Source organism: Gobio gobio (assembly GCF_949357685.1).
Source record: "Gobio gobio genome assembly, chromosome: 25".
Classification (NCBI taxonomy): Eukaryota; Metazoa; Chordata; class Actinopteri; order Cypriniformes; family Gobionidae; genus Gobio; species Gobio gobio.
In genome coordinates, this window is record NC_137121.1 from 41,406,999 (window position 1) to 41,432,317 (window position 25,319).

At 44.3% G+C, this 25,319-nt stretch overlaps 1 protein-coding gene across 11 annotated transcripts in view; it reads left to right on the top strand.

Annotated features, from left to right (window-relative positions):
* Positions 1 to 20,322, top strand: part of LOC307121370 (scavenger receptor cysteine-rich domain-containing protein DMBT1-like) — a 92,854-nt gene extending 72,532 nt beyond the window's left edge. For all 11 annotated transcript variants that reach the window (XM_079808932.1, XM_079808930.1, XM_079808936.1 and 8 more), the window contains 6 exons: positions 9,912 to 9,944; positions 10,111 to 10,158; positions 10,300 to 10,605; positions 15,916 to 15,948; positions 16,276 to 16,581; positions 19,154 to 20,322. In XM_079808932.1, the coding sequence (XP_079665058.1) occupies positions 9,912 to 9,944; positions 10,111 to 10,158; positions 10,300 to 10,605; positions 15,916 to 15,948; positions 16,276 to 16,581; positions 19,154 to 19,161 (734 nt within the window). In that variant the 3' untranslated portion in view covers positions 19,162 to 20,322. The remainder of the gene's footprint in view (positions 1 to 9,911; positions 9,945 to 10,110; positions 10,159 to 10,299; positions 10,606 to 15,915; positions 15,949 to 16,275; positions 16,582 to 19,153) is intronic.
* The last annotated feature ends 4,997 nt before the right edge of the window (positions 20,323 to 25,319 follow it).

The window sequence follows — 25,319 nt, forward strand, 5'->3', positions numbered from 1 at the left end:
AGATGCACGCAGGACTTAAATTGACAGCAGGCAGCCTAGTGAACACGCTGTCCTTAAAGGGACAGTTCACTTCTAAAATTATGTAATTATCTACTCACTCTAATATTGTTCCAAACCTGAATTCATTTCTCGATGACAGAATTTTACTATCCCTTTAATCTTAATACAACAACAAATGACAAAGAGAAAATCACTCACTGCTCTTGACTGAAAAACTAACGTTAATACAGTAGATTTAATAAGAATCAATGTATATTTTATAGTGAAGTCTATGTAGTGTTTTATTTTTAAATTTATTAATTCAATTTCATACTTAAATGCTGCTGTACAGTTCTGAGCTGCCAGTGTAAATCTTTATATATATTTATTTTATATTATACAATACACTAGGAATGTGTACAAGGTTTTTTTTTTAAAGTAAAGTTTTAAGTTTAAGTAAGGTTTTTAAATTCTTTTAAGTAAAATAAAGAAAGAGTAATGCAATAAAAATAGTCTTTTTTCTCCTTAATCTCTTACTGTTCCTGTCGCCTAAGAATAGAATAGCAAAAAACTGATGTGACAAGCCATCAGAACCGAACCGAACCAAAAACCGTGGTTAAAAACCGAGGTATGTATTGAACCGTGGACTAACTGTATTGTTGCATCCCTAGTATAAATAACACAGATAAGCCATATATTGCTGCGATTGTGTGTTTATTATCCTGAAACGAGTCTATCTGCATGTTAGAGCGATTTCTGGAAGCTGTTTATGTCAATGTCACATGGTATCTTCTTCAACGCGTGCGATAGACGGTTTCATCGGATGCACGCGCGTTGCCACGGTTACACGCCTGGCCCGAAGTTAACTTCCGGTCTGTGTTTGTTTATCGGTCTGGCAAGGGGATAGTATGGCGCACTACTCAGGAGAAAACACATTTTTGACGTATTATTCTTGGATAACATGATATAAATATTAACGATCAAGCAGAAAGAATATGACACCAGCGCAAAAACAGTGTGTGCGACTCACCAAAAAGCCTTAAATGCTTCATAAATATCCAGTCATACGAGAGCAGCGTCTAATGTCATTTAGACTGTATGTCTAATGTAATTTACTTGTTATTTATTTTGCTTGTTATCAGAAATAATCTACTCTAGAGGTGATTATTCTGGCTGCGTTTACACTTGGCATTAACATGCGAGCACTGTGATCATCAGTCAATCCGGACACGGCGAGTTTACATTTGTTCACATCAAGTGGTCGCCATCTGGATAACTGATCGCATTTATGTTTCCCGCAAAATATTTAAATGTGCCTTTATCACAGAGTGCAAAACGTCCGGTTACGTATGTAACCCTCGTTCCCTGAGGAGGGAACGGAGACGTACGTTAGTGACTAACGAATGGGGGTTTCGCTTAGAAGCCAATCATCTTCATCGTATTCAACAGCGCCCAATGGCAGTGCCAATGCCATGGGCATGCGGAATTTGCATGCGTAACTCCGCCCCACCTCGTGGGTATATAAGGAAGTACGCTGCGAACATCGCATTATGTTACTGCTGCAGGAGCCAAGACTGAACTCCTAGCGTTCCAGGCAGCACAGCTGACGTGGCTAAGGAAACGTACGTCTCCGTTCCCTCCTCAGGGAACGAGGGTTACATACGTAACCGGACGTTCCCTTTCGTTCAGTCACTACGACGTACGTTAGTGACTAACGAATGGGGGAACCTGTAAAACAGCGCCACTCAGCTGTCAACCAGTGCCCTGCGTAAGTGTGAGATCCCGCCACTTAAGGCCCTAGGACTCCCACTTATCACAGGATTACCAAGGTACACTGGGAAGCATATCCCAGTGAGGGAATGCCAAGATGCCTACCGTAGGGAGGACTTAGAGAATACACATATGACCCGCTGAGGGTTGCATATGGAAGATCTCTAGGGTACCAGCCGAAGGTGGATTTTTAACCCTAGGGGTGGCAGGGACTTGCCAAGGGAAAGACACCTGCTCACTGAGGAGGCTTACGGTGGGAATACTCGTGTGGGGGTCGCCAGAGGGGAACCATGCACACGGAGCACCTGGCCGGACATGAGGGTCTGGGCTCGAAAGGGCAGACTGAACTGATGTCGGCGTCGACAGTGCTGGAGGAGCTCAGGGCTCTCGGGGAGCTCACCTGAGGAAAATATCGCACGTATCCAGTCATGGGAGTGGAATGGCGAGCAAGCGAAGACACCTGAGCGTGGTCCATTACCGGCCCCTCGGGGGGGCGAGTACAAAGTCGGACACTGGCTCCACTCGGAGATTGTAGAATCTGGCGAATGTGTTGGGTGTCGCCCAGCCTGCAGCTCTGCAGATGTCTGTTAGCGAGGCGCCATGCGCTAGAGCCCAAGAGGAGGCCACACTCCGGGTGGAGTGTGCCCTCACACCAAGGGGACATGGTCGACCTTGCTGCTGGTAAGCCAAAACAATGGTGTCCACCACCCAGTGAGACAACCTCTGCTTTGAGAGAGCACTTCCCTTCCGCTCTCCACCATAACAGACAAAGAGCTGGTCTGAGGTCCTGAAACACTGCGTCATGTCTACGTAGGCGCGGAGAGCGCGTACTGGACAGAGCAATGCCAAGGCTGGGTCTGCCTCCTCCAAAGGCAGCGCTTGCAGGTTCACCACCTGATCTCGGAACGGAGTGGTAGGAACCTTGGGCACATATCCAGGCCGGGGTCTCAGGATCACGTGAGAGTTAGCCGGCCCGAACTCAAGGCACGCTTCGTCAACCGAAAATGCTTGCAGGTCCCCGACCCTCTTAAGCGAGGCCAATGCGGTCAGCAGAGCCGTCTTCATAGACAAGAACTTAATCTCGGCCGACCGCAAAGGCTCAAAGGGAGGCCTCTGCAGAGCACTTAAGACTACTGAGAGGTCCCAAGAGGGAACGAGAGGAGAGCGAGGAGGATTCAGTCTCCTCGCTCCCCTCAGGAACCTGATGACCAGGTCGTGCTGACTTACCTTTTTGTCTCCCAGGAGATCGTGGTAGGCAGATATTGCGGCCACGTACACTTTCAGGGTGGAGGGAGACAGCCTTCGCTCCACCCCCTCCTGGAGAAACGATAGCACGGACCCGATCGGGCATTTCCAGGGGTCTTCTTGGCGGGAAGAGCACCATGTGACGAAGAGGTTCCACTTCAACGCGTAGAGACGTCGCGTAGACTCAGCTCTAGCGGAAGTGATGGTAGCGACCACCGCAGGTGGAAGGCTACTCAAACCTGCCGTGTCCCGTCCAGAAGCCACACGTGGAGCTTCCAGAACGCTGGACGCGGGTGCCAAAAGGTGCCCCGTCTCTGAGTCAGAAGGTCTGGTCTCAGAGGGATAGGCCAGGGAGGGGCTGTCGCAAGGAGTAAGAGTTCTGGGAACCAGGTCTGGCCGTGCCAAAGCGGGGCGACCAAGACGACCTGCTCCTTGTCCTCCCTGATCTTGCACAGTACCCGTGCAAGAAGGCTCACTGGGGGAAACGCATACTTGCGTAGCCCGGACGGCCAGCTGTGCGCCAGTGCATCCGTGCCGAGGGTGCCCTCGGTCAGGGAATAATACAGGGAGCAATGGGAAGAGTCCTGGGAGGCAAACAGATCTACCTGTGCGTCGCCGAACCGTTCCCATATCAGCTGGATCGTCTGGGGGTGGAGTCTCCACTCTCCGGGGAGAGGCTGAAACCGTGACAGCTCGTCGGCTGCACAGTTCAGGTCTCCAGGGATGTGGACAGCACGAAGGGACCTCAGGCGCTTCTGACTCCACAAAACGAGATGGCGGGCGAGTTGAGACATACGGTGGGAGCGTAGACCGCCCTGGTGGTTGATGTACGCTACTACGGCCGTGTTGTCTGTCCTGACTAGCACATGTTGACCCTTCAGCAACGCTCGGAAGCGGTGCAGGGCGAACCGTACAGCCAGTAACTCGAGGCAATTGACATGCAGAAGGCGCTGGGGTCCTGTCCAGGAGCCCGCGGCTGCTTGTCCATTGCACATGGCACCCCAGCCCGTGGATGATGCATCTGTTGTCACAACAACATGCCTGGAAGCTCGTTCTAAGGACACTCCGGTCCGTAGAAACTTGAGGTTCGACCACGGGGTGAGTGTCTGTAAGCAGGCCCGAGTCACTGGGACCCGGAGCGTGCCAGACCGCCATGCCCATCTCGGGACTCGATCGCGTAGCCAGTGCTGAAGCGGTCTCATATGAAGCAATCCGAGCGGCGTTACCGCGGCTGCAGATGCCATATGCCCCAGGAGCCTCTGAAAATGTTTCAGTGGAACCGCACTCTGGCCCTCGACTTGTCGAAGGGCAGTCAGCAGAGACTGCGCGCGCTCGCTCGAAAGCTGCGCGCACATGGCGACCGAGTCGATATCCATACCGAGAAAAGAGATCCTCTGCGCGGGGCAAAGTTTGCTCTTCTCCCAGTTGACCCGAAGGCCCAGACGGGCTAGGTGATGGAGCACCAGATCTCTGTGTCCGCAAACCTGCTCTCGAGAGGGACCCAGTATGAGCCAGTCGTCGAGGTAGTTCAGGATGCGGACCCCGTGCTGCCGAAGGGGCGCAAGGGCTGCCTCGGCAATCTTCGTAAAGACGCGAGGGGACAGAGATAGCCCGAATGGTAGAACTGCGTACTGATATGCCCGCCCCTCGAAAGCAAACCGTAGGAACGGTCTGTGTCGAGGCAAAATGGAGACATGGAAGTAGGCGTCCTTCAGGTCGATCGCTGCAAACCAATCGTGAGGACGAACGCATTCGAAAAGGCGTTTCGCTGTCAACATCTTGAACGGAAACCGGTGAAGGTAACGGTTCAGGATGCGCAGGTCCAGGATTGGCCGTAGCCCACCGGTCTTTTTGGGTACAATGAAGTACGGGCTGTAAAACCCGCAATTCATCTCGGCTGGAGGGACAGGTTCGATCGCACCCTTCGCCAGTAGGGTGGCAATCTCCGCTCGCATGACGGGGGCGTTGGCCCCGATCATGGTGGAACGGACTCCCTGGAAGCAGGGAGGAACCCGTGCGAACTGAATCGCATAGCCGCGCCTGACGGTCCGCTCGACCCAGCGGGACAGCCCTGGAAGCTGAAGCCAGACATCCAGAAACTGCACCAGCGGGGTCATACGGTGTACAGACGTACCCGGTGTGGGCTTGCAGCGATGCAGCGTCACCGGCCCGGACATGGGAGGCTGTGGGGCGTCCCGGTGCGGGGGCACGGTTGACAGCTGCGTCCTGACAGAGGAGACCAGGGAAGGACCAGCGTTCCACTGGGGTCTGCTCTGCCAGGAGGCTGGCGACAGAGTGGGATGCGAGTGGCGGGACCCGTGGGTGGCGCGCACCGTCATCACCGGACTCTGTGGGCTCAGGGATGGGAGTGTTAATTCTTTCTTTGACCAACATAGGGTGCTGCTGACCCGGGGGCCAGCAGCTGAACAAAGGATTCTCCCCCGGCCCTCCACCGGGGGAAGGAGTGGTCCTGCTACCATCTCCTCGAAAGAATTTCCCATCCCTGAGCCGTCCGTCTCAGGAGCGCCGCTTGGCCTGGCGTTTAGCGGGGCGCGGGGCGGCCTGAGGGGACTTGGACGCCTTCCTACGGCTTCCTCCGCGACCCGGCCCGGGTGAAGGCTGCTGCTTGGACCGGGTGGGAGGGGCGGGAGCCTTAGGAGGGCGTCCTCGGCGTGGAGCAGACTGAGTTGACTGCGCCGGCGGCGGGGTGGAGGCAGCAGCTGGCCGCCGGGGCAGTACGTGCTTAATAGCCTCAGTCTGCTTCTGGGCGATTGAGAACTGTTGGGCGAAGTCCTCAACCGCCCCGCCGAAGAGGCCGGCCTGGGATATGGGGGCATCGAGGAACCGGGTTCGCTCGGTGTCCCGCATATCGGCCAGGTTCAGCCACAGGTGACGCTCCTGGACCACATTTGTGGACATCACTTGACCCAGGGAGCGTGCGGTCACCTTCGTCGCCCGGAGAGCGAGGTCGGTGGCGGCACGCAGCTCATTTAAGAGCCCCGGATCAACTCCACCCTCGTGCATGTCCTTGAGGATCCTGGCCTGGTAGACCTGGAGGATCGCCATGGCATGCAGCGAAGCGGCAGCCTGCCCCGCGGCTCTGTGCGATTTCGCCACCAAGGTTGATGTGAATCGACAGGCTTTGGAGGGGTGCTTAGGATCACCACGCCAGGTTGAAGCGCTCTGAGGACACAGTTGCATCGCAACAGAACGTTCAACTGGAGGGACCCCAGTGTACCCTTTAGCTGCCGCCCCATCGAGGACGGAGAAGGCGGAGGAAGTCAGTGAACGGTCACGGGAAGACAACGGGGACTTCCAGGACCGCGTGAGTTCCTCATGCAGCTCGGGAAAGAAAGGTATTGAGGGCAAGGACTGACGGGTGTCAGCGCGAGCCCCCAAAAACCAATCATCGAGCCTTGAGCGTTCGGGACAGGGTGGAGGGTTCCACTCGATCCCTAAACTCGCGGCTGCCCGAGACAACATGGCTGTCAGCTCTGGATCTGACTCGGGCAATGCTGGCACGCCCGAGGGCGGCAGCACAGCCGAGTCGTCATCTCCAGAGGACTCGAGCCCACCTTGTGATGCGGTGATCGACATCGCATCCTCCTCTGGAGCGCCAAATGAGATGCGCGGGGGGGCCGGAGCCGGCCCCGCGATCTGCATCTGAACACTCGCGGGTTGCAATGTGCAAGACGGGGGTGTGGCCCGAGGCATGAGCGTCGGGGCTTTGTTCCACACCGTAACCGTCAAGTCACCCTGACCACCAGCCGAAGTACTGGGCCTCTGGGACTCAGTAGATCGGGGTGTGGTAGAGGGGACTCTCACTTCAGTACGAAGGTCATGGAGTCTTGACCGCAACATTGCGATGGTCATGTTCCCGCAGTGAGAACATGACTCATCCGCGAACGCTGTCTGAGCATGCTGAAAGCCCAAACATATCAGACAGTGTTCGTGCCCATCAGAAGAGGAAAGCAACCGACCACACCCAGAAGTACACGGACGAGACATCCTGAAAAGGACGCGTCACGTGTAAGCTCTTTTATGAGAGGAAGCTTCGCAGAGAACGCCGAAGCGCCCAGGGACCACACACCAGCTGTCTAGCGGACCACTGCGCAGATCAGCAGGCAGGCAGTATGATGATCACTGGAACGCGCCGTAACACCAACGCCTCTGGAAAGCTGCTCGTCTCGAAAGCTGTCGATGACTCAGATCAGGCTTGTAGGAGTGAAGAGATCCTCTTGGCTCCAAAGCAGAAACATAATGCGATGTTCGCAGCGTACTTCCTTATATACCCACGAGGTGGGGCGGAGTTACGCATGCAAATTCCGCATGCCCATGGCATTGGCACTGCCATTGGGCGCTGTTGAATACGATGAAGATGATTGGCTTCTAAGCGAAACCCCCATTCGTTAGTCACTAACGTACGTCGTAGTGACTGAACGAAAGGGAACAACTTTCGCTTTGTCCTCTATTAATGGCATTGCCCATAGAGCATGGGATTTTTTGTGATGCATTCATGTACAATAAATCTCAGATAGAGTATTTTATCTACAAGTTAACTTTTCCAACATTAGTCTTATATTATGAAACAAAGAAACATGTTACTCCGATGCATTGCATGATTGAAGGCGAGCGTGCAAGCATTTATATAAGACACTGTACAGAAAACGGCATTACACGGTCCTTAAAGGGTTAGTTCACCCAAACAATTTAATTCTGTCATTATTAGTCTCCCTCATGTCGTTCCAAACCTGTAAGACCTTCGTTCATCTTTGGAACACAAATCATGAGGGTGAGTAATTAATGTATGAATTTACATTTTTGGGTGAACTAACCCTTTAAGGGGGGCGTTTCCCCCACTCTATATTACAGACAGAAATGGGAGATTATTTAGAATAAACATGCTGAAACAATAAAAACATGTAAATTAAGATAATGTTTCCCAATTTAAATGAAAGATGATTGCGCATAAGAAAGATAATGCAGCCTCTGTTGTTGTTGATTCTTTGCGGACGTCTACCGGAAGTTAAGTTTGGGCCACAAAAGCGCGCATGCGCAGCAATGTTTGTTTATGTTGTTGCCGTTGAAACCGTCTATATATGGACTACATGTGCATGGAGCGCCCTCCGGCTGCCAGTATGAACTGAAAACACAACAGATTGATATAAAAACACTTCTTTGTATAGAAATTTGACACAGACATTTGAGAATCTATCAATATTCCTCCTCATCTGCACACTTTTGAACTAAAAGCCCTGAGGGATGTTGTTTTGTTGTGAGTCTTCATGACGAGAGTTTTTTATGAATGAGAGCAGCTGACGCTCATGTTACAATCTAAGGTACCGACGCGGTTTTCATATTCATAACTCCTGACACATTAACAAATTATGGTCACTATATGATTTTGAGAATAAAACAGAGGTCAAAAATGGAAGCTTGAGTCTTAGATCTTTTAAATGATGTATAGTTTGTCAAGGTAATTACTTACATCTGACAGTAATTTTGAGCTAATTTAAACAAAGAAAGCTTCAGTGCGTCTTCGCGCAGGTTTTTGTGTTTAATATTCACAGATGCTTACAGAGTAAACTTAGTCTACTTACACACAGTGGTGGAATACGTTTCTTTCAGAAATGAACAGCTTTTCATGGAGAATTATTCCAGGATTATTTAACACGTCTCAAAACGATGTAGTTGAAGTAGGAATGCAGTACACACATGTGTGATGTGTGGGCGTCGACTCCGGAGCCTCAGTATTTGAATCTAAATAGAAACTAAACTTCGTGGGCGTGGTCGCATTAGTGTATAATGAGCCACTCAGGAACGACTGACATCTCTCTGCTTTCAACCAGATTACATGAACACAGAATATTTGTTTTGGTTTACATTGTTTAAAACCTGACATTTCAGCGTTTCTTTAGACATATGTCTCATGTTTGTGAGACAAGTATTCACTAAGCTAGAGGTCATTTTCTGAAGACTATCTGGATGACCGTCTTTGACAGAGAGGCTGCAGATCGCGCATCAAGTTTAATTTCTTTATTTTGCAAAAAGCACAACAATTAGTTTTTATTGTGACTGTACTAGAAAAAAAAAAAAACTGAACAGATTATAATGATATATAACACTTGCCTGAATGATAAAAAACGACAGAGTGATTTGAGTCTCTTTGGCACTGATAAGAAAAAAAGCGAGCCGATTGCGCCGGCGCGAATGCCGACTTGAGAGGGTAAAGATTGAACATCTGGGGAGGGGTCTGGGGAGTCTGCTCTGTATTTTCTACTGCACAAGAGGAGTGATCAACGGGAATAGTTCAAATGACTCTGTACGCAATTGGATAGTCCTTTAACCAATCAGACCACATAATGATGTATAACACCAGATATGGTGTATGCGTGATCAACGGGCATAGTTCAAATGACTCTGATTGGTTGAAGGACTATCCAATTGCGTACAGACCACAAGAGGCGTGATCAACGGGCATAGTTCAAATGACTCTGTACGCAGTTGGATAGTAACCAATCAGACCACAAGAGGCGTGATCAACGGGCATAGTTCAAATGACTCTGTACGCAATTGGATAGTCCTTTAATCAATCAGACCACATGAGGCGTGATCAATGGGCAAAGTTCAAATGACTCTGTACGCAATTGGATAGTCCTTCAACCAATCAGACCACAAGAGGCGTGATCAACGGGCATAGTTCAAATGACTCTGTACGCAATTGGATAGTCCTTTAACCGATCTTGGGAAAAGTCAATCAAAAGCTATGAGTACATTTAGCTTCATTTAGAACTTTGTAACTTTGTCTAGGAAAGACCATGCAAATGATTCTTCATTTGCATGGTCTTTCCTAGACAAAGTTACAAAAATTTCTGGAACTGTAATAGACTGTAATCATCTCTCTCTTTCTGTAATAGGCCAGACACAAACTAGTGCAACACCATGGACAGGTAATTATACACCTTTGAATTAGAACCAGATCTGCTGTTCTCACAACTTGTAAAACAGCCTAAAACATTTGTTTGAACTGAAAAACATGAAGCACTGCAATCAATCTGACACAAAAACATCATCTAAACCTAACATTCTTGTGTATTTGTGTGTTATATTTTTCAGCTGCAACAGCGACATTGAACACTATTGCCTCACAGCCAGGAGTCAAATGTAATGATGCCGAGGAGGATGAAACTCCACTATTGTTAACACTTTGTTTATATCTCATCAAAAATGCAAACAAACAAAAGATTAATAAACAAAAAAACCTAATAATCTGTTTTTCTATCTTAAATGTTTTGGGACTAATAGCTGTCAAGTTGGTGAATGGATCCAACCTCTGTTCTGGAAGAGTGGAGATTCTCCATAAAGGAATATGGGGAACAGTCTGTGATGATCTGTGGGATTCTGCAGACGCGGCAGTGGTGTGTCGAGAACTGGGCTGTGGGAGTGTTATAGAGGCAAAGACTGATGCTTATTTTGGACAAGGTTCTGGACAAATATGGTTGGATGATGTCCAGTGCCGTGGGACTGAATCTAAACTGACAAACTGTTCATCAAATGCATGGGGATCACATGACTGTGTGCACGGTGAAGATGCTGGAGTCGTCTGCCAAGGTGAGTCAAACACATTTATACAACTGATGTGTACTTGGGATGTTGTACAGTATATTTTCTCATTAGCAATGCAATAGTGTTTCTTGTTCTAAATAACATTACCTACTTGAAAGAACCAGTGCATCATTATAGTATTTCGTGTCTGTTTGGGTTTTTTGTTTTTTTTCGAATTGCACAACACATTTTTCTAACCATACAACAGTTATGCCTCAATTATGGGATCAACCTCACCAATGGCATGCACATAATACTGTTGAGTACATTTTTGTGGCCACATCGGTGGTGAACTTAGGAAAAGTCGATCAAAGGCTATGAGTACTTTAGTTTCATTTATAACTTTATTTACATTTAGTCATTTAGCAGACACTTTTATCCAACACAACTTACAAATGAGTGCAATAGAAGCAACTAGGACAGTCAAGGGCAACAATATGCAAGTGCTGTAACAAGTCTCAGCTAATCTAGTACAGAACACATAGGACATTCTTGATTGGTCAGGTGCTGATGATTTTTGAAAACGGTTACAGACTCGGCTGCTCGAATTGAGATAGGCAGGTCATTCCACCAGGTGGTATCGGTCCGTGAGAGTGATTTCATGTCTTTTTGGGATGGCATCAAAAGGAGTGGTTCACTTACAGAACTAAGCTTCTAGAGGGTATGTAAGTCTGAACTAGCGAGTTTAGGTATATTGGTGCAGAGCCAATGGTTGCTTTGTAGGCGAGCACCAGTGTCTTGAATTTGATGCAAGCGGCTATTAGTAGCCAGTGCAGACTGATGAAGAGAGGGGTGACGTTTGCTCTCTTCAGCTCGTTAAAGACCACCCTCGCCGCAACATTCTGGATCAGTTGCAAGGGTTTGATAGTGCATGCCGGAAGGCCCGCTAGCAGAACATTACAGTAGTCCAGTCTGGAGAGAACAAGAGCTTGGACCAGGAGTTGTGTGGCATGCTCTGATAGGAAGGGTCTAATCTTCCTAATGTTGTATAACGCAAATCTGCAGGACCGGGTTGTTGCAGTAATGTGGTCAGTGAATTTTAGCTGATCATCAATCACAACTCCAAGGTTCCTGGCTGTCCTGGACGGAGTTATGGTTGATGAACCTAGCTGAATGGAGAGATTATGGTGAAGTGCTGGGTTGGCTGAGACCACAAGCAGTTCTGTCTTTGCAAGGTTGAGTTGCAGGTGATGTTTCTTCATCCAGGCAGTAATGTCTGTCAGGCAGGCAGCGATACGAACACCAACTGTAGGATCATCTGGTTGAAATGAGAAGTAGAGTTGAGTGTCGTCTGCATAGCAGTGATAGGAAAAGCCATGTTTCTGAATGACAGATCCTATTGATGACATGTAGATGGAGAAGAGAAGTGGTCCAAGCACTGAGCCCTGGGGAACGCCAGTGGCTAGATTGTGTGACTTAGACACTTCACCACTCCATGACACCCTGAAGGACCTACCTGAGAGATAAGACTTGAACCACTGGAGAGCAGTTCCTGAGATACCCATCTTCATGAGAGTTGAGAGGATGATCTGGTGGTTAACTGTGTCAAAAGCAGCAGACAAATCCAGTAAGATAAGTACTGTGGATTTGGAAGCTGTTCTTGCCTGTCTCAGTGCCTCCGTAACCGAGAGCAGGGCAGTCTCGGTTGAGTGGCCGCTTTTGAAGCCGGATTGGTTGTTGTCCAGAGAGTTGGTTGAACACAACTCGCTCAAGTGTCTTTGCAATAAAAGGCAGAAGGGATACCGGTCTGTAGTTTTATAAAAGTGCTGGGTTTAGTGAGGGTTTCTTATGCAGTGGGGTTACCCGAGCCTGCTTAAATGCTGTGTGGAAGGTCCCGGTGTGAAGAGAGGTGTTGACAATGTGAGTGAGTGCAGGAGTAACTGAAGAAGAAATGGCCTGAAGGAGGTGTGTGGGGATAGGATCAAGCGGACAGGTAGTGGGGTGGTTGGAAAGGATAGGTTTGGAGATTTCTGCTTCGGAGAGCAGAGATAAGGAGGGGAGCGTGTGTGTGATGGTTGTTGAGATGTGCGTGTCGGTTTGCGGAGTGGAGAATTGGCTGCTGATGGAAGAGGTTTTGTTTGTGAAGAATGATGCAAAGTCGTCATTTGTAAGAGCTGATGAAGGAGGACAAAGGAGTGAAGAGAACATTTTGAAAAGTGCACGAGAGTCAGAGGAATTGTTGATTTTGTCGTGATTAGGGTTGGGTATCTTTGGGTTTTTTTCGATTCCGGTGCCAAACTGATACTTTTAAAACGGTACCGGTGCCTGAACCGATACTTTAAAAAAAAGGCCACAAAACGAGGTGGATGACATTAAATGGCTTTTTATTATTTTTTATTTTATTTAAATTGACCATACAAAAACACAATTTACTTATTTACAAATTATTATTGACTTATTTACAAATTCACAGTAAAACCTAAGCCACCTAACTACAACAGGCCTAATATAACTCTAAATAACAGTTACAGTAATAACAGCAGTAGTCTGTATTCTTGGTATGCTACAAACCAGCTTCGAGCTTCAGCTTTATTTTGAAATATGATCATATTTTCTGGCTAAATATTTTAGAACGCATCGCCTTAATGTTTCCATGGCGACGCGTCATATTTCTCACATGACACACAGCAGCCGCAATAGCGCTGACAGCTCAGCTGTATCGGGTTTATTTCGTTTTTTCTTTTTATTCAAAATATTCACAAACTTCTTAACTGTGTCACGAACTATCTGATGTTCAAATGTGTTAGTGAATGTGTGTTAGTTGATCTATAAAGCGCAATGGGTGGCGCCATGTTAGTTTGCGCCTCAGAATCGGATCTGTCGGATTTACAACACTTGAGTTCATTCTCGTCTCACGAAATACATGAAAGTAAGTGGCCAGTGAACTGGAAGAAGAATAGAGTAAACTATATAGGTTACTATATAATGTGCATGTATCTGATGTGAATAAAACACGTAACGTTAGTCAAATTATTACCGTCTGAAAGGATTGTCATTGTCGCTTCCATAGACATCAGTGTGTGTTTTTTGCTAGTAGCCTACTTATGAGCATTTAAATGTCTGAAACCTGAAATAAACATGATGTGGTTGAAAACACTGAATAGTTGTCATGAGTTGTGATGTGACCAGCGCTGAGCGTCTGTCTCTGGCTCGGTGCCAGCCAAAGCGCAAAAGCACGTTTAAATTTTGGCACCGAAATGAGGAACCGAAATCTGCATTCTGATTCGGTCCGGTACATACCGGTTATATAATATGGCACCGGGTTTCGGTACCCAACCCTAGTCATGATAGTATGTAGTCTTAGCAGTGGAGACATTTGCAGAGAAAGAAGCGAGAAGAGACTGATAAAGGGTAAGGTCAGTAGAGTTTTTAGTTTTGCGCCATTTCCTCTCTGCCGCCCGGAGTCCAGAGCGATGTTCGCGGAGAACATCAGACAGCCAGGGGGCAGAGGGAGTGGTCCGGGCTGGCCTGGATGGAACGGGACAGAAGTTGTCTAAGCAAGATGTTAGAGTGGAGCAAAGAGTGTCAGTAGCTAGGGCTGAGAACTGAGCAGGTGGAGGGAGTGAAGAAGAAACCAAAGTGGATAGATGCGATAGATGAGTGTGTAATGTGTTGTCTGTGAGAGTTGAGCAATAGCGTGTGTAGATAAGGTCCAGATGGTTACCTGATTTGTGAGTATCACTTAAGGTCAAATGAGGTCAGAAGAGTGGTGAAGTCTGCAGCCTGGGGTTTATCAAGGTGAATGTTGAAGTCACCGAGCAGTACCAGGGCAGTGCCATCCTCAGGGAAGTGAGAGAGTAACATGTCCAAATCCTCCAAGAAGTTACCTAGTTGACCTGGAGGGCAATAAATAAATACAACATGGATTTTAGCAGGGTGAGTGATAGTGATTGAATGTGATTCAAATGAACTGTTGGCAGATAGAGAAGGAATGGGCTCAAATTTCCAATCATTTGAGATGAGCAAACCAGTACCTCCACCCCTCTCAATCGGGTGATGGGTGCGTGAAAAAGAGAAATTAGTAGAGAGGGCCGCAGGAGTGGCAGTATTCTCAGTTAGGGCCATGAGACTGAGATGTGAAGTGAGTGGGGATAGATGTATAGATGAAATAAAGTCTGCTTTGTAAACAAAGCAGACTGGCAATTCCAGAGACCAATTGGAATGGACATTAATGTAGCAGAGGAAATAGGACAACAACGCAGATTATTAGGATTACGTTGTCTTGAATTTACAGAGCGTGATTTACGGGTGTTAGTAGTAATAGTAGAGATTTGAAAGCAAATGGTGAAAATGGGTCAGATAAATAAACAGATGAAAACAAGCTAAACAGAAAAGTGGACAAAGTAGATGGAAAGCTATACTCAAGTGCCTTGTCGTGTCCTTGCTCGAGTGGAGTCGCGCAGAGTAGAGTCGAATGGTCTTCACACGAGGGCTGCCGCGGGGTACGACTCAATTTATACTCACTTGAAGTGTCGTTATTGAATACAGCTGGCTACGCCTAGCGGAAACGCTTGACTCGTACGAGATCCCAAGATCAGACGAGAACACACGCGACTTCACTTCACACACAGCCACTACACTACACAGACAACGTTCTGAATAACAGCTGAGCTACAAATCAAATGAGAAAAAACGACTTTGTAATATTTGCCCAGTTGGTGTCGTAGGTAAATTAATTGGCCTGGTCTCAATGTTTGAGTTTTGTTCCAATATGGCGAGTTACAGCCTCACTTCATGCTTGGCATCTTTGCGGTCGACTTTCTTATCATGTTAAAGGCAAATGTTTTAGAGAATAAAAAAAAAAAATCTTGTTTAGCATTCGTTTGAATACCACTTTCACTGTAGGAAATACCATGCAAATGAAGAAATCATCAGGAGTACATACTGTATCTTTTACCACGTAGTTTCTACACCAAGAGTCTTTAATTAAAACACAAATGCCACCTTCTTCTCGCTCATCCATGTCTTTATGGACCGACGCTTTGTGCACTGGAGCGCAGTCATGTTGGGACAGGAAGGGGCCGTCCCCAAATTGTTCCCACAAAGTTGGGAGCATGAAATTGTCCAAAATGTCTTGGTGAAGCATTAAGAGTTCCTTTCACTGTAACTAAGGGGCCAAGCCCGAACCCTTAAAAACAACCCCACCCCATTAACCCCCCTTCACCAAACTTTACACTTGGCACAATGCAGTCCGGCAAGTCCCGTTCTCCTGGCAACCGTCAAACCCAGACTCGTCCATGGGATTGACCATGCAAATGAAGAAATCAGTTTCTGGAGCTGTAATAGACTTTAATCATCTCTCTCTTTCTGTAATAGGCCAGACTCCAACTAGTGCAGCACCACAGACAGGTAATTATACACCTTTGAATTAGAACCAGATCTGCTTTTCACACAACTTGTAAAACAGCCTAAAAAATTAGTTTGAACTGAAAAACATGAAGCACTGCAATCAATCTGACACATCATCTTCATCTAAACCAAACATTGTTGAGAATTTGTGTGTTCATTTCTTTCTGCTGCAACAGCAACATTGAACACGACAGGAGTCAAAAATAATGACGTTGTGGAGGATGAAACTCTACTATTAATACCACTTTGTTTGTATCTCATCAAAAAATCATTTAAAAATAATAATAATAACCTGTTTTTCTATCTTAAATGTTTTGTGATTAATAGCTGTCAAGTTGGTGAATGGACCCAACATCTGTTCTGGAAGAGTGGAGATTCTCCATAATGGAATATGGGGAACAGTCTGTGATGATCTGTGGGATTCTGCAGACGCGGCAGTGGTGTGTCGAGAACTGGGCTGTGGGAGTGTTATAGAGGCAAAGAGTAATGCTTATTTTGGACAAGGTTCTGGACAAATATGGTTGGATGATGTCCAATGCCGTGGGAATGAATCTACACTGACAAACTGTTCATCAAGAGCATGGGGATCACATGACTGTGTGCACGGTGAAGATGCTGGAGTCGTCTGCCAAGGTGAGTCAAACACATTTATACAACTGATGTATACTTGGGATGTTGTACAGTATATTTTCTCATTAGCAATGCAATAGTGTTTCTTGTTCTGAATAACATTACCTACTTGAAAGAACCGGTGTACAGTGTAGTATTTCGTGTTTGTTTTTTTCTGTTTTCGAATTGCACAACACATTTTTCTAATCATACAACAGTTATGCCTCAATTACGGGGTCAAGCTCACCAATGGCATAAACATAATTCTGTTGAGTACATTTGTGTGGTCATACTGGTGGTGAACTCAGGAAAAGTCGATCAAAGGCTATGAGTACTTTAGTTTCATTTATAACTTTGTAATATTTGCCCAGTTGGTGTCGTAGGTAAATTAATTGGCCTGGTCTCAATGTTTGAGTTTTGTTCCAATATGGCGAGTTACAGCCTCACTTCATGCTTGGCATCTTTGCGGTCGACTTTCTTATCATGTTAAAGGCAAATGTTTTAGAGAATAAAAAGAAAAAAATCTTGTTTAGCATCCGTTTGAATACCACTTTCACTGTGGGAAATACCATGCAAAGGAAGAAATCATCAGGAGTACATACTGTATCTTTTACCACGTAGTTTCTACACCAAGAGTCTTTAATTAAAACACAAATGCCACCTTCTTCTCGCTCATCCATGTCTTTATGGACCGACGCTTTGTGCACTGGAGCGCAGTCATGTTGGGACAGGAAAGGGCCGTCCCCAAATTGTTCCCACAAAGTTGGAAGCATGAAATTGTCCAAAATTTATTGGTGAAGCATTAAGAGTTCCTTTCACTGGAACTAAGGGGCCAAGCCCAAACCCTGAAAAACAACCCCACCCCATAATCCACCAAACTTTACACTTGGCACAATGCAGTCAGGCAAGTCCCGTTCTCCTGGCAACCGCCAAACCCAGACTCGTCCAGTGGCGGCGCGCTTTACCCCACTGCATCCCACGCTTTGTATTGCACTTGTTGATGTAAGGCTTGGATGAGCTGCTCGGCCATGGAAACCCATTCCATGAAGCTCTACACACTGTTCTTGAGCTCATCTGAAGGCCACAGAAGTTTGGAGGTCTGGAGCTCTTGACTCTGAAGAAAGTTGGTGACTTCTGTGCACTGTGATTAAAACTCAAAACAAACAGTAATATTGTGAAATATTACAATTTAAAATACTTTTTTTATTTGAATATATTTTCAAATGTATAATATAATAATACATTTCATAATATAATATTCACAAATGTATTGTTGTGATGCAAAGCTGAATTTTCAGCACTCTAGTCACATGATCCTTTAGAAATCATTCTAATATGATGATTTGCTGCATACATTTGCAGTTAGTTTTGTAAAAAAAAAATTTCAGGATTCTTTGATGAATAGAAAGTTCAAAAGAACAGCATTTATTTGATATAGAATATTTTGTAAGATTATAAATATCTTACATTATCTTACAATATCTTACATTATCTTTGATAAATGTAATGCATCCTTGCTGAATAAAAGTATAAATTTTTCTTTAATTTCTTTCCAAAAAATTCTTACTAACATCAAATGGTAGTGTATAATACTGCAAAAGATGTCTGTTTCAGATAAATGCTGTTCTTTTGAACTTTCTATTCATCAAAGAATCCTGGCAACAACAAAAAAAGTAATATTATCAAATCATCATATTAGAATAATTTCTGAAGGATCATGTGACACTGAAGACGGCAGTCATGATGCTAAAAATTCAGCTTTGAATCACAAAAATAAGTTACATTTTAAAATATATTCAAACAGAAAACAGTTAATATGTATAGGTAATAACAGGTCATATCTCACAATATCATTTTTTTATTAATTAAATGCAGCCATGGTGAGCATGAGAGACTTATTTTTAAAACATTAAATATCTTACAGATTCCAAACTTTTGAACGGCAGTGTGTGTATATATATATATATATATATATATATATATATATATATATATATATATATATATATATATATATATATATATATATATATATATATATATATATATGTATATATGTATATGTGTGTATATATATATATATGTATATATGTATATATGTATATGTATATGTATATATATATATATATATATATATATATGTATATATATATATATATATATATATATATATATATATATATGTATATATATATATATATATATATATATATATATATATATATATATATATATATATGTATATATATATGTATATATATATATGTATGTGTAAATAATAATTAATGTTGTTCATTAATACAATATTGGGTCACACTTTAGATTAGGGTCAAATTCTCACTATTAAGTAACTATTATTAATTACGACCTCAATAAACTCATAATTACTGCTTATTAATAGTAAGGTAGTTTGTTAAGTTTAGGTATTGGGAAGGATTATGTGATTTAGAATATGGCCATGCAGAATAAGGCATTAATATGTGTTTTATAAGCTCTAATAAACAGCCAATATCCTAGTATATGCATGATAAGTATAGGATCATCTGATAGCATAAATGAATACACAGCCTGATTATCCTTTATTTTTCTCTTTTAGCACTGTGATTCTGGATACCATTGGAGAGAGGGCAGGTCTGTGGAATTCCATGACAGTGCTTTCATTTCTTTGGGACCCCTGATGTTGTCTGGAAGGAATCAAGAATTTTTTTTTAGAAATGTGTGATGTATTTTTATGCACATTTTTAAGATCTGTTATATGCCTGTTTTAGATCTTTTACAAATCACTGTATTGCATTTCCTGTTCACTGTTATTGGGGCGCAGAAAAACAGAATATATCCAAGTCTGTGTGGTTCTTTGATTATATTGTTTGTTTCTCTGTTACTGAATAAGGCCAGATTCCAGAGGTTAAGTTTTCTTTTCACATTAAGGTGTGGGGTAGAATCATTAGGAAGAAAATAAACGATTTCTACAGTTTGACAACATTATATGTAGTTACGATATCCTTTGTCTATGCTATAAATAAACATTCTGCATCATCTCTTAGTTTACGCAACCCCTTTTTGACTTTATGAGCAAATTGTCCTTAACCAAATAACAGGAAACAATGTCTAAAGTTTGACAACATTCTATATAGTTAAAAATATCCATATTTAAAACTTGATAAAGCAAAGTTTCAGCCGACCGCCTTCCGTGTTCAATTAATGGAAGAAGTGTTGAAAGTTCCCCTGCCGATCGAAAGACTAACGCGACCAGGTCCGCTCGTCATGACGTCACGTACGCATCTGGAGTTTCACTTTCAACATTCAACACTTTTCCACGGAAGGCGATCGGCTGGAACTTTACTTGATAAAGTTTTAAATATGGATATTTTTCTTACACAAACGCATCGATTCGCTTCAGAAGGCCTTTATTAACACCCCGGAGCCGCGTGGAGCAGTTATTTGACGGACAGATGCACTTTTTATGGACTTCAAAAACAGAGCAACTTTTACTGCAATTCTAATGCTTGGATTAGCCTGGACGTTTTTAATATAACTCTGATTATATTCGTCTGAAAGAAGAATTTTATATACACCTAGGATGACTTGAGAGTGAGTAAATCATGGGCTAATTTTCATTTTTGGGTGAACCATCCCTTTAAGTGGTTAACACTTTTTGGGGGGTGAGATAATTTAGAATAACTTTACCCAGAGACAAATAATTGTGAAATTGAGGAGTATTGCTTACTTAATTGTACAAGTATTGAAATATATTGTATACAACTGAACAAAGCAATCTTTTCCCCTCTTTATTTTACACTTTAACAATACAACTGTTATTTGGTTAAACCTTGTATACACCTTCCAACGGAGTATAGGATAACCACAGCAAAGTAGCGAAGTCTCCAAGAATGATGGTCACTTTCATCAGAACAAAATCATGTGCTGCACACTTTTCGCCATGTGCTATCTCCTTCCCTGTCGTCTCTACAATGTAACATAATGTGACGGAGTGGTAGAGGTTTCAGACACAAGGAATTTTGACTACGCCACCCTTGGGAATTTCACCTAGGGAAATATAAATGACACCTAAAGATTGTTAAAAGAAAAGATTGCTAAAAGAAAATGTGGGTATTTTATAAAAAGTAAAATATTTTATTAAAACAAAGTTTAATTTAAAGAAGAAAATATTTTAAAAATATCTGACAACGGTTTAAAATAAACAAAAACAACAAAGACACAAACACAACACTTTACCTAACTAAATGATGTTTTAGTAACAAAGTTCGGGAGAAGCACGTTCAGATAATTGACACAGACTATGCCACCTTGGTGGAGGACCAGGGAAATACTCCCAATAAGGACACAGGTAAGTTTACCAACTGAAGGCAAAGGTGTATATAGTGAGACGGGAGTACCGTTACAAAAATATACTTTATTATAAAAGTATTAAAATTCTCTCTCGCGGGACATGCCCAACATCATGACAATAATTCTCCAGGACCAGGTTTCGCGGGAACAAGGCAGGCCGGTTGCAACTCAGGAGTAAGTTCAAACCCACCTCAAATTCACACTGTAAGGATCGGTTTTGGTGATAAGACAAAAGCTGAGATACACACCCCAGCAATTGAACAATAAAAGTCACTAATCTTGAGAGAAGATCTCACAGAAACTGTGTGACACCACACTGACAAACATTTCTCCCCCCTCCCCATTTTGTCCTCTCCTTGCCCTGTTTTCAAGTCACCAAATCCAGATATACCAGTGATGATGTATCTTGTAAATCTATTGTTTTATCCCTTTCATGTTTGATGTCTTTTTAAAGGTCTCGGTGCAAATGGTAAAATGGTCTCAGTTTCACTGCAGTCACTAGTAGTATTAGAAAGATTGAAAACTAATGAGAATTCAGGTCTCTTCAAAGATATCTGATCCACTCCCCCAAAACCAGGTGTTTGTGTTGCAAATATTTACAACCCTTTTGTTCTAGTTGGAGTATTTAAGCGAGGGTAACCAAACTGAGGGGGGAATATTCTGTAGTCAGAACCCCCATGTGGTGGGGTCAGTGTCTTTGAGAACTGCATGTATTGTGCCAGACATGATGACTCTTTTAAATTATTTTCATATTGCTTTGCAATTGTGTTTTATGTTTTTACGCTGATCAGTTGTGTACCATGGATTCTTGTTTACTTATTTACTTTTCCTGTCTGGCCAAAATAAATGTTAATCTTGATTTATCTTGTATGATTCTGAAATCATTATTCTAGTATGGATCGATGTATACTCCTTTATTACCGCAAAATCTAGGGTTATGATAGATCACACCGATGACGCCACGACTGAAGCATGGGGCGCAGCGTGCGCGATATTCCGATTTCTGACTATCGCTGGATTGGCAAGTTGTAGTCCGAGAATATTACTAAAATTACACTTTTTGTTGAGTGAGCATGTGCAACCACTTAAAGGTAAAATATTCACTCTGCATCCTCTGACTAATTACAGAAATAATAATTTTGTGCCCGTGAGCGCGCGAACCGGACGCGTCTGTCTCTCTGCGATGTAGGGTCCCTCGATGAACGAATATTCGAACGAATCGTAAAATCAGCGGATAAACTCTAAATGTAGCACACTTTATGGAGTCACTCAGAATTGGAGTCAGATAAAATTATTAATGGAGTCAGATTAAAAATGAGATATCAATAAATTAAGAGAACTTCACCGACAGGCTGAAAAGGCTTACACGCAGAATTCCTTTTGACCAAGCCATTAGTATCTGGTTTTTGGGCTAAATGGATGGAAATTTACAACGCCAAATCAGACACCATGCGCACACACCATAAGGAAGTTGTGTCAGCACACACAGCACAACGTGAAACACACACCGAATGAAGCAGCTAGCCTCCCCTGTTCCACACCGAGTCTGCACTGACTCCTGAAGGCAAAGAAAATACACATTAACAAAAGATCACAAATGAAAATGTACACAAATCACACTGAATAGTAAAAGAAAAAAAAATAAAGTTTACAGACACTGTGCGCAGGCTCCCTGGCGACACCTACAGCAAAAGCAGGTGGACAGCGCCTAAATGGCTCCAGGATAACAGAACAATGAATTAATCTAAGAAAAATCACACACCTTTTATGGCAGAGCAGTATAATACACAGCAAAGGAAAATAAATGGATAATCTTTAACTGTAATCAAGACCCAATCAACAAACAAAACAAATAAATAATCTGAAGGGCAACAAAATAAATATCACTATTAGAAAAAAGAAAGAAAACTACAGAAAGAGGAAGAAAAACAACACAAAGTGCAAACAAAAATAAAAAGAAATGAACAAAACTATACTTGTAGACAATAAAATTGTGAGTAATGAACAGCCCCGCAGACACAAGGCTCGTACACGGGCAGCCAAAGCAAGTTGTGATCAGCAAAGCCATACACAACAACACAGATGCAATAACAAATATAAAGAGGACCATAAACAAAACAGCAGCAGACGCCACCAACGTCACTCTAATTATCCTGTACACAAACAGGAACAGAAAAGGAAATGCCAAGGGAAGAGAGAACACAGAATCAGCTGGACCGTCCAAACCCGCCAAAATAAAGGTCCTTAAATACTATGGCAGCTTGCACCTCAATGGTTTACCAACCATACCTAGGCAGGCTAAAAAGATAAGTCACTTATCCTGCCACATTCTACTCATATTTTTTTTTTTAATCAGCATCCCGGCGATGACCCAGTGACGCTACCTGTGGACTATTCCTGGCCTGCGTCCCATGGCCTAAACCAAGCAGAGATCCTATAAGATATAGGGCCCGGTATAGAGGCTGCTCTTGTGCCCCCCTCTACAGCCTGTGGTAGACAGTACGGATTTGAATGGTGGCCTGCAGTGGTCCGCCCAGTTCTCCACAATGGGACATCATTTATACATGACCGGCCCTCCGGCAACCTAGCAGGTCGGTGTACTTGCTACTAAGTCAGGAATCTCAAGGCACCCAGCAACTGGGCTCCCCTCATCAGCACCTACCAGCCTACCCTGTGACATAAGAGTTCCCGGGGAAACTGGTACCTAGGAGACTGGCACCCGAGTTACCGGAGGAGCCTCTGGCACAAACATCAGCAGATCGACATATTCTGATGAAACTTCCGCTAAAGGCACCTCTTTTTTACAAAACAAGGTGACCTTTCAAGGTTGGGGCCCAACCATCCTTCTGGATCCAGGCCTTCAAGGCAGAGCTATGAACGCATCTAACCTTTCTGACATCATCTACTGGTGCAATAGTGTAAACCGCCCCACCGTCCTTAGGTGCCTTTACGACCTGATACACCACTGGGCTCCACGGGTCCTGAATTTTATGACGACCTCTTGCGCCATACTCTCGTTACCCCAGTGGGGTATCACGGACAATCATGATGCACCTTACAGTGACCAGCAGCAGCTTCCAGTCTTCCCTGTGCCCCCTCAAAAGCCCCCTGAAGCCTAGTCTGATGTTCCCTCATCCACTCGTGCACACTACCAACCCCAACCTCCTGGACTTTACCCAAGAGCAAATCTACCGGGAGTCTTGGCTCTTGCCCAAACATTAAAAATTATGGGGATTCGCCAGTTGCCTGATGAGGGGTAGGGTTGTAGCAGAACAACACTTGTGGGAGGCATATGACCCAGTCAGTCTTCCTGGACACAGGCAGTGTGCATAGAAGATTGTGCAGCATCCTATTAAAATGCTCACACTGCGCATTCTCAGCCGGGTGATAAGAGGTAGTGCGAGACTTTTCCACCTTACACAGTGCACATAACTGTTGTATTAGGGAGGACTTGAAATTACGGCCCTGGTCAGAATGGATCCAACTGGGGACACTGAACTTACAAAACCATTCCACCACCAAAACTTGGGCCACTGTTTCCGCCCATTGATCTCATGTAGGCACTGCCAAAGTGTATTCATAAAGACGTCTGTCATGACTAGCACATTCTCCAGCCCTGAACGAGTCAGCTCTAACACAGTGTAATCTATGGCCAATATTTAATTCGGCCTAGAAACAGCATACCACCTGTGATCTATTTGACAGGGCCCCTGTTAAGCAGTCATTGCACAGTTACATTTTTGGCTAATGATGCATAATTAATAGCTGTAATGTACATCATTGTGTTGTATTGTGTCCCCTGTGTGATGTACAGTAGTTTTTACCACATAAAACCACTTTTATTATGAAATATGACCCATTAATGGACCGACAAAAGACACCCTACTGGAACCTTGTCAAATAAGTTACAGGTTGGCGTTTCCTGTGATATTGCAGGAAGGGCCCATCTGTAACTTATTTGATGGGACCTCTGTATGCTGTCTATGGGCCTCTCCAGATTCTGCAATTTTGCTGTATTTTTCTTGCTCATCTCGGGTCTGTTCGTGCAGAACAGTTGTGCCTTAACATCGTACACCCGTGGTGAGATTTTGGATATTGGTTTGCGAATTTCCGACAGTTTTATGGACAATCTTCGACTCCTTCCTGAGATCGCTAGGACACCCAAGGCTATGCACTCTACCCGGCCGGGCGGAAGTGCTCACAGGCGGCGTCGAGACCGTAAACAAAGGCGGGGGAAGCACGGAGGACTGAGAGCTAAGCTAAGGCTAAAACACCGGCTCTCTTTACCCAGCATTTTCCTTGCAAATGTACGGTCGCTAGTGAACAAAATGGAGGAGCTTCGACTCAGCATCACACACAGCAAGAAACTTTTGAACTGTAACATCCTAATCTTCACGGAAACCTGGTTAAAC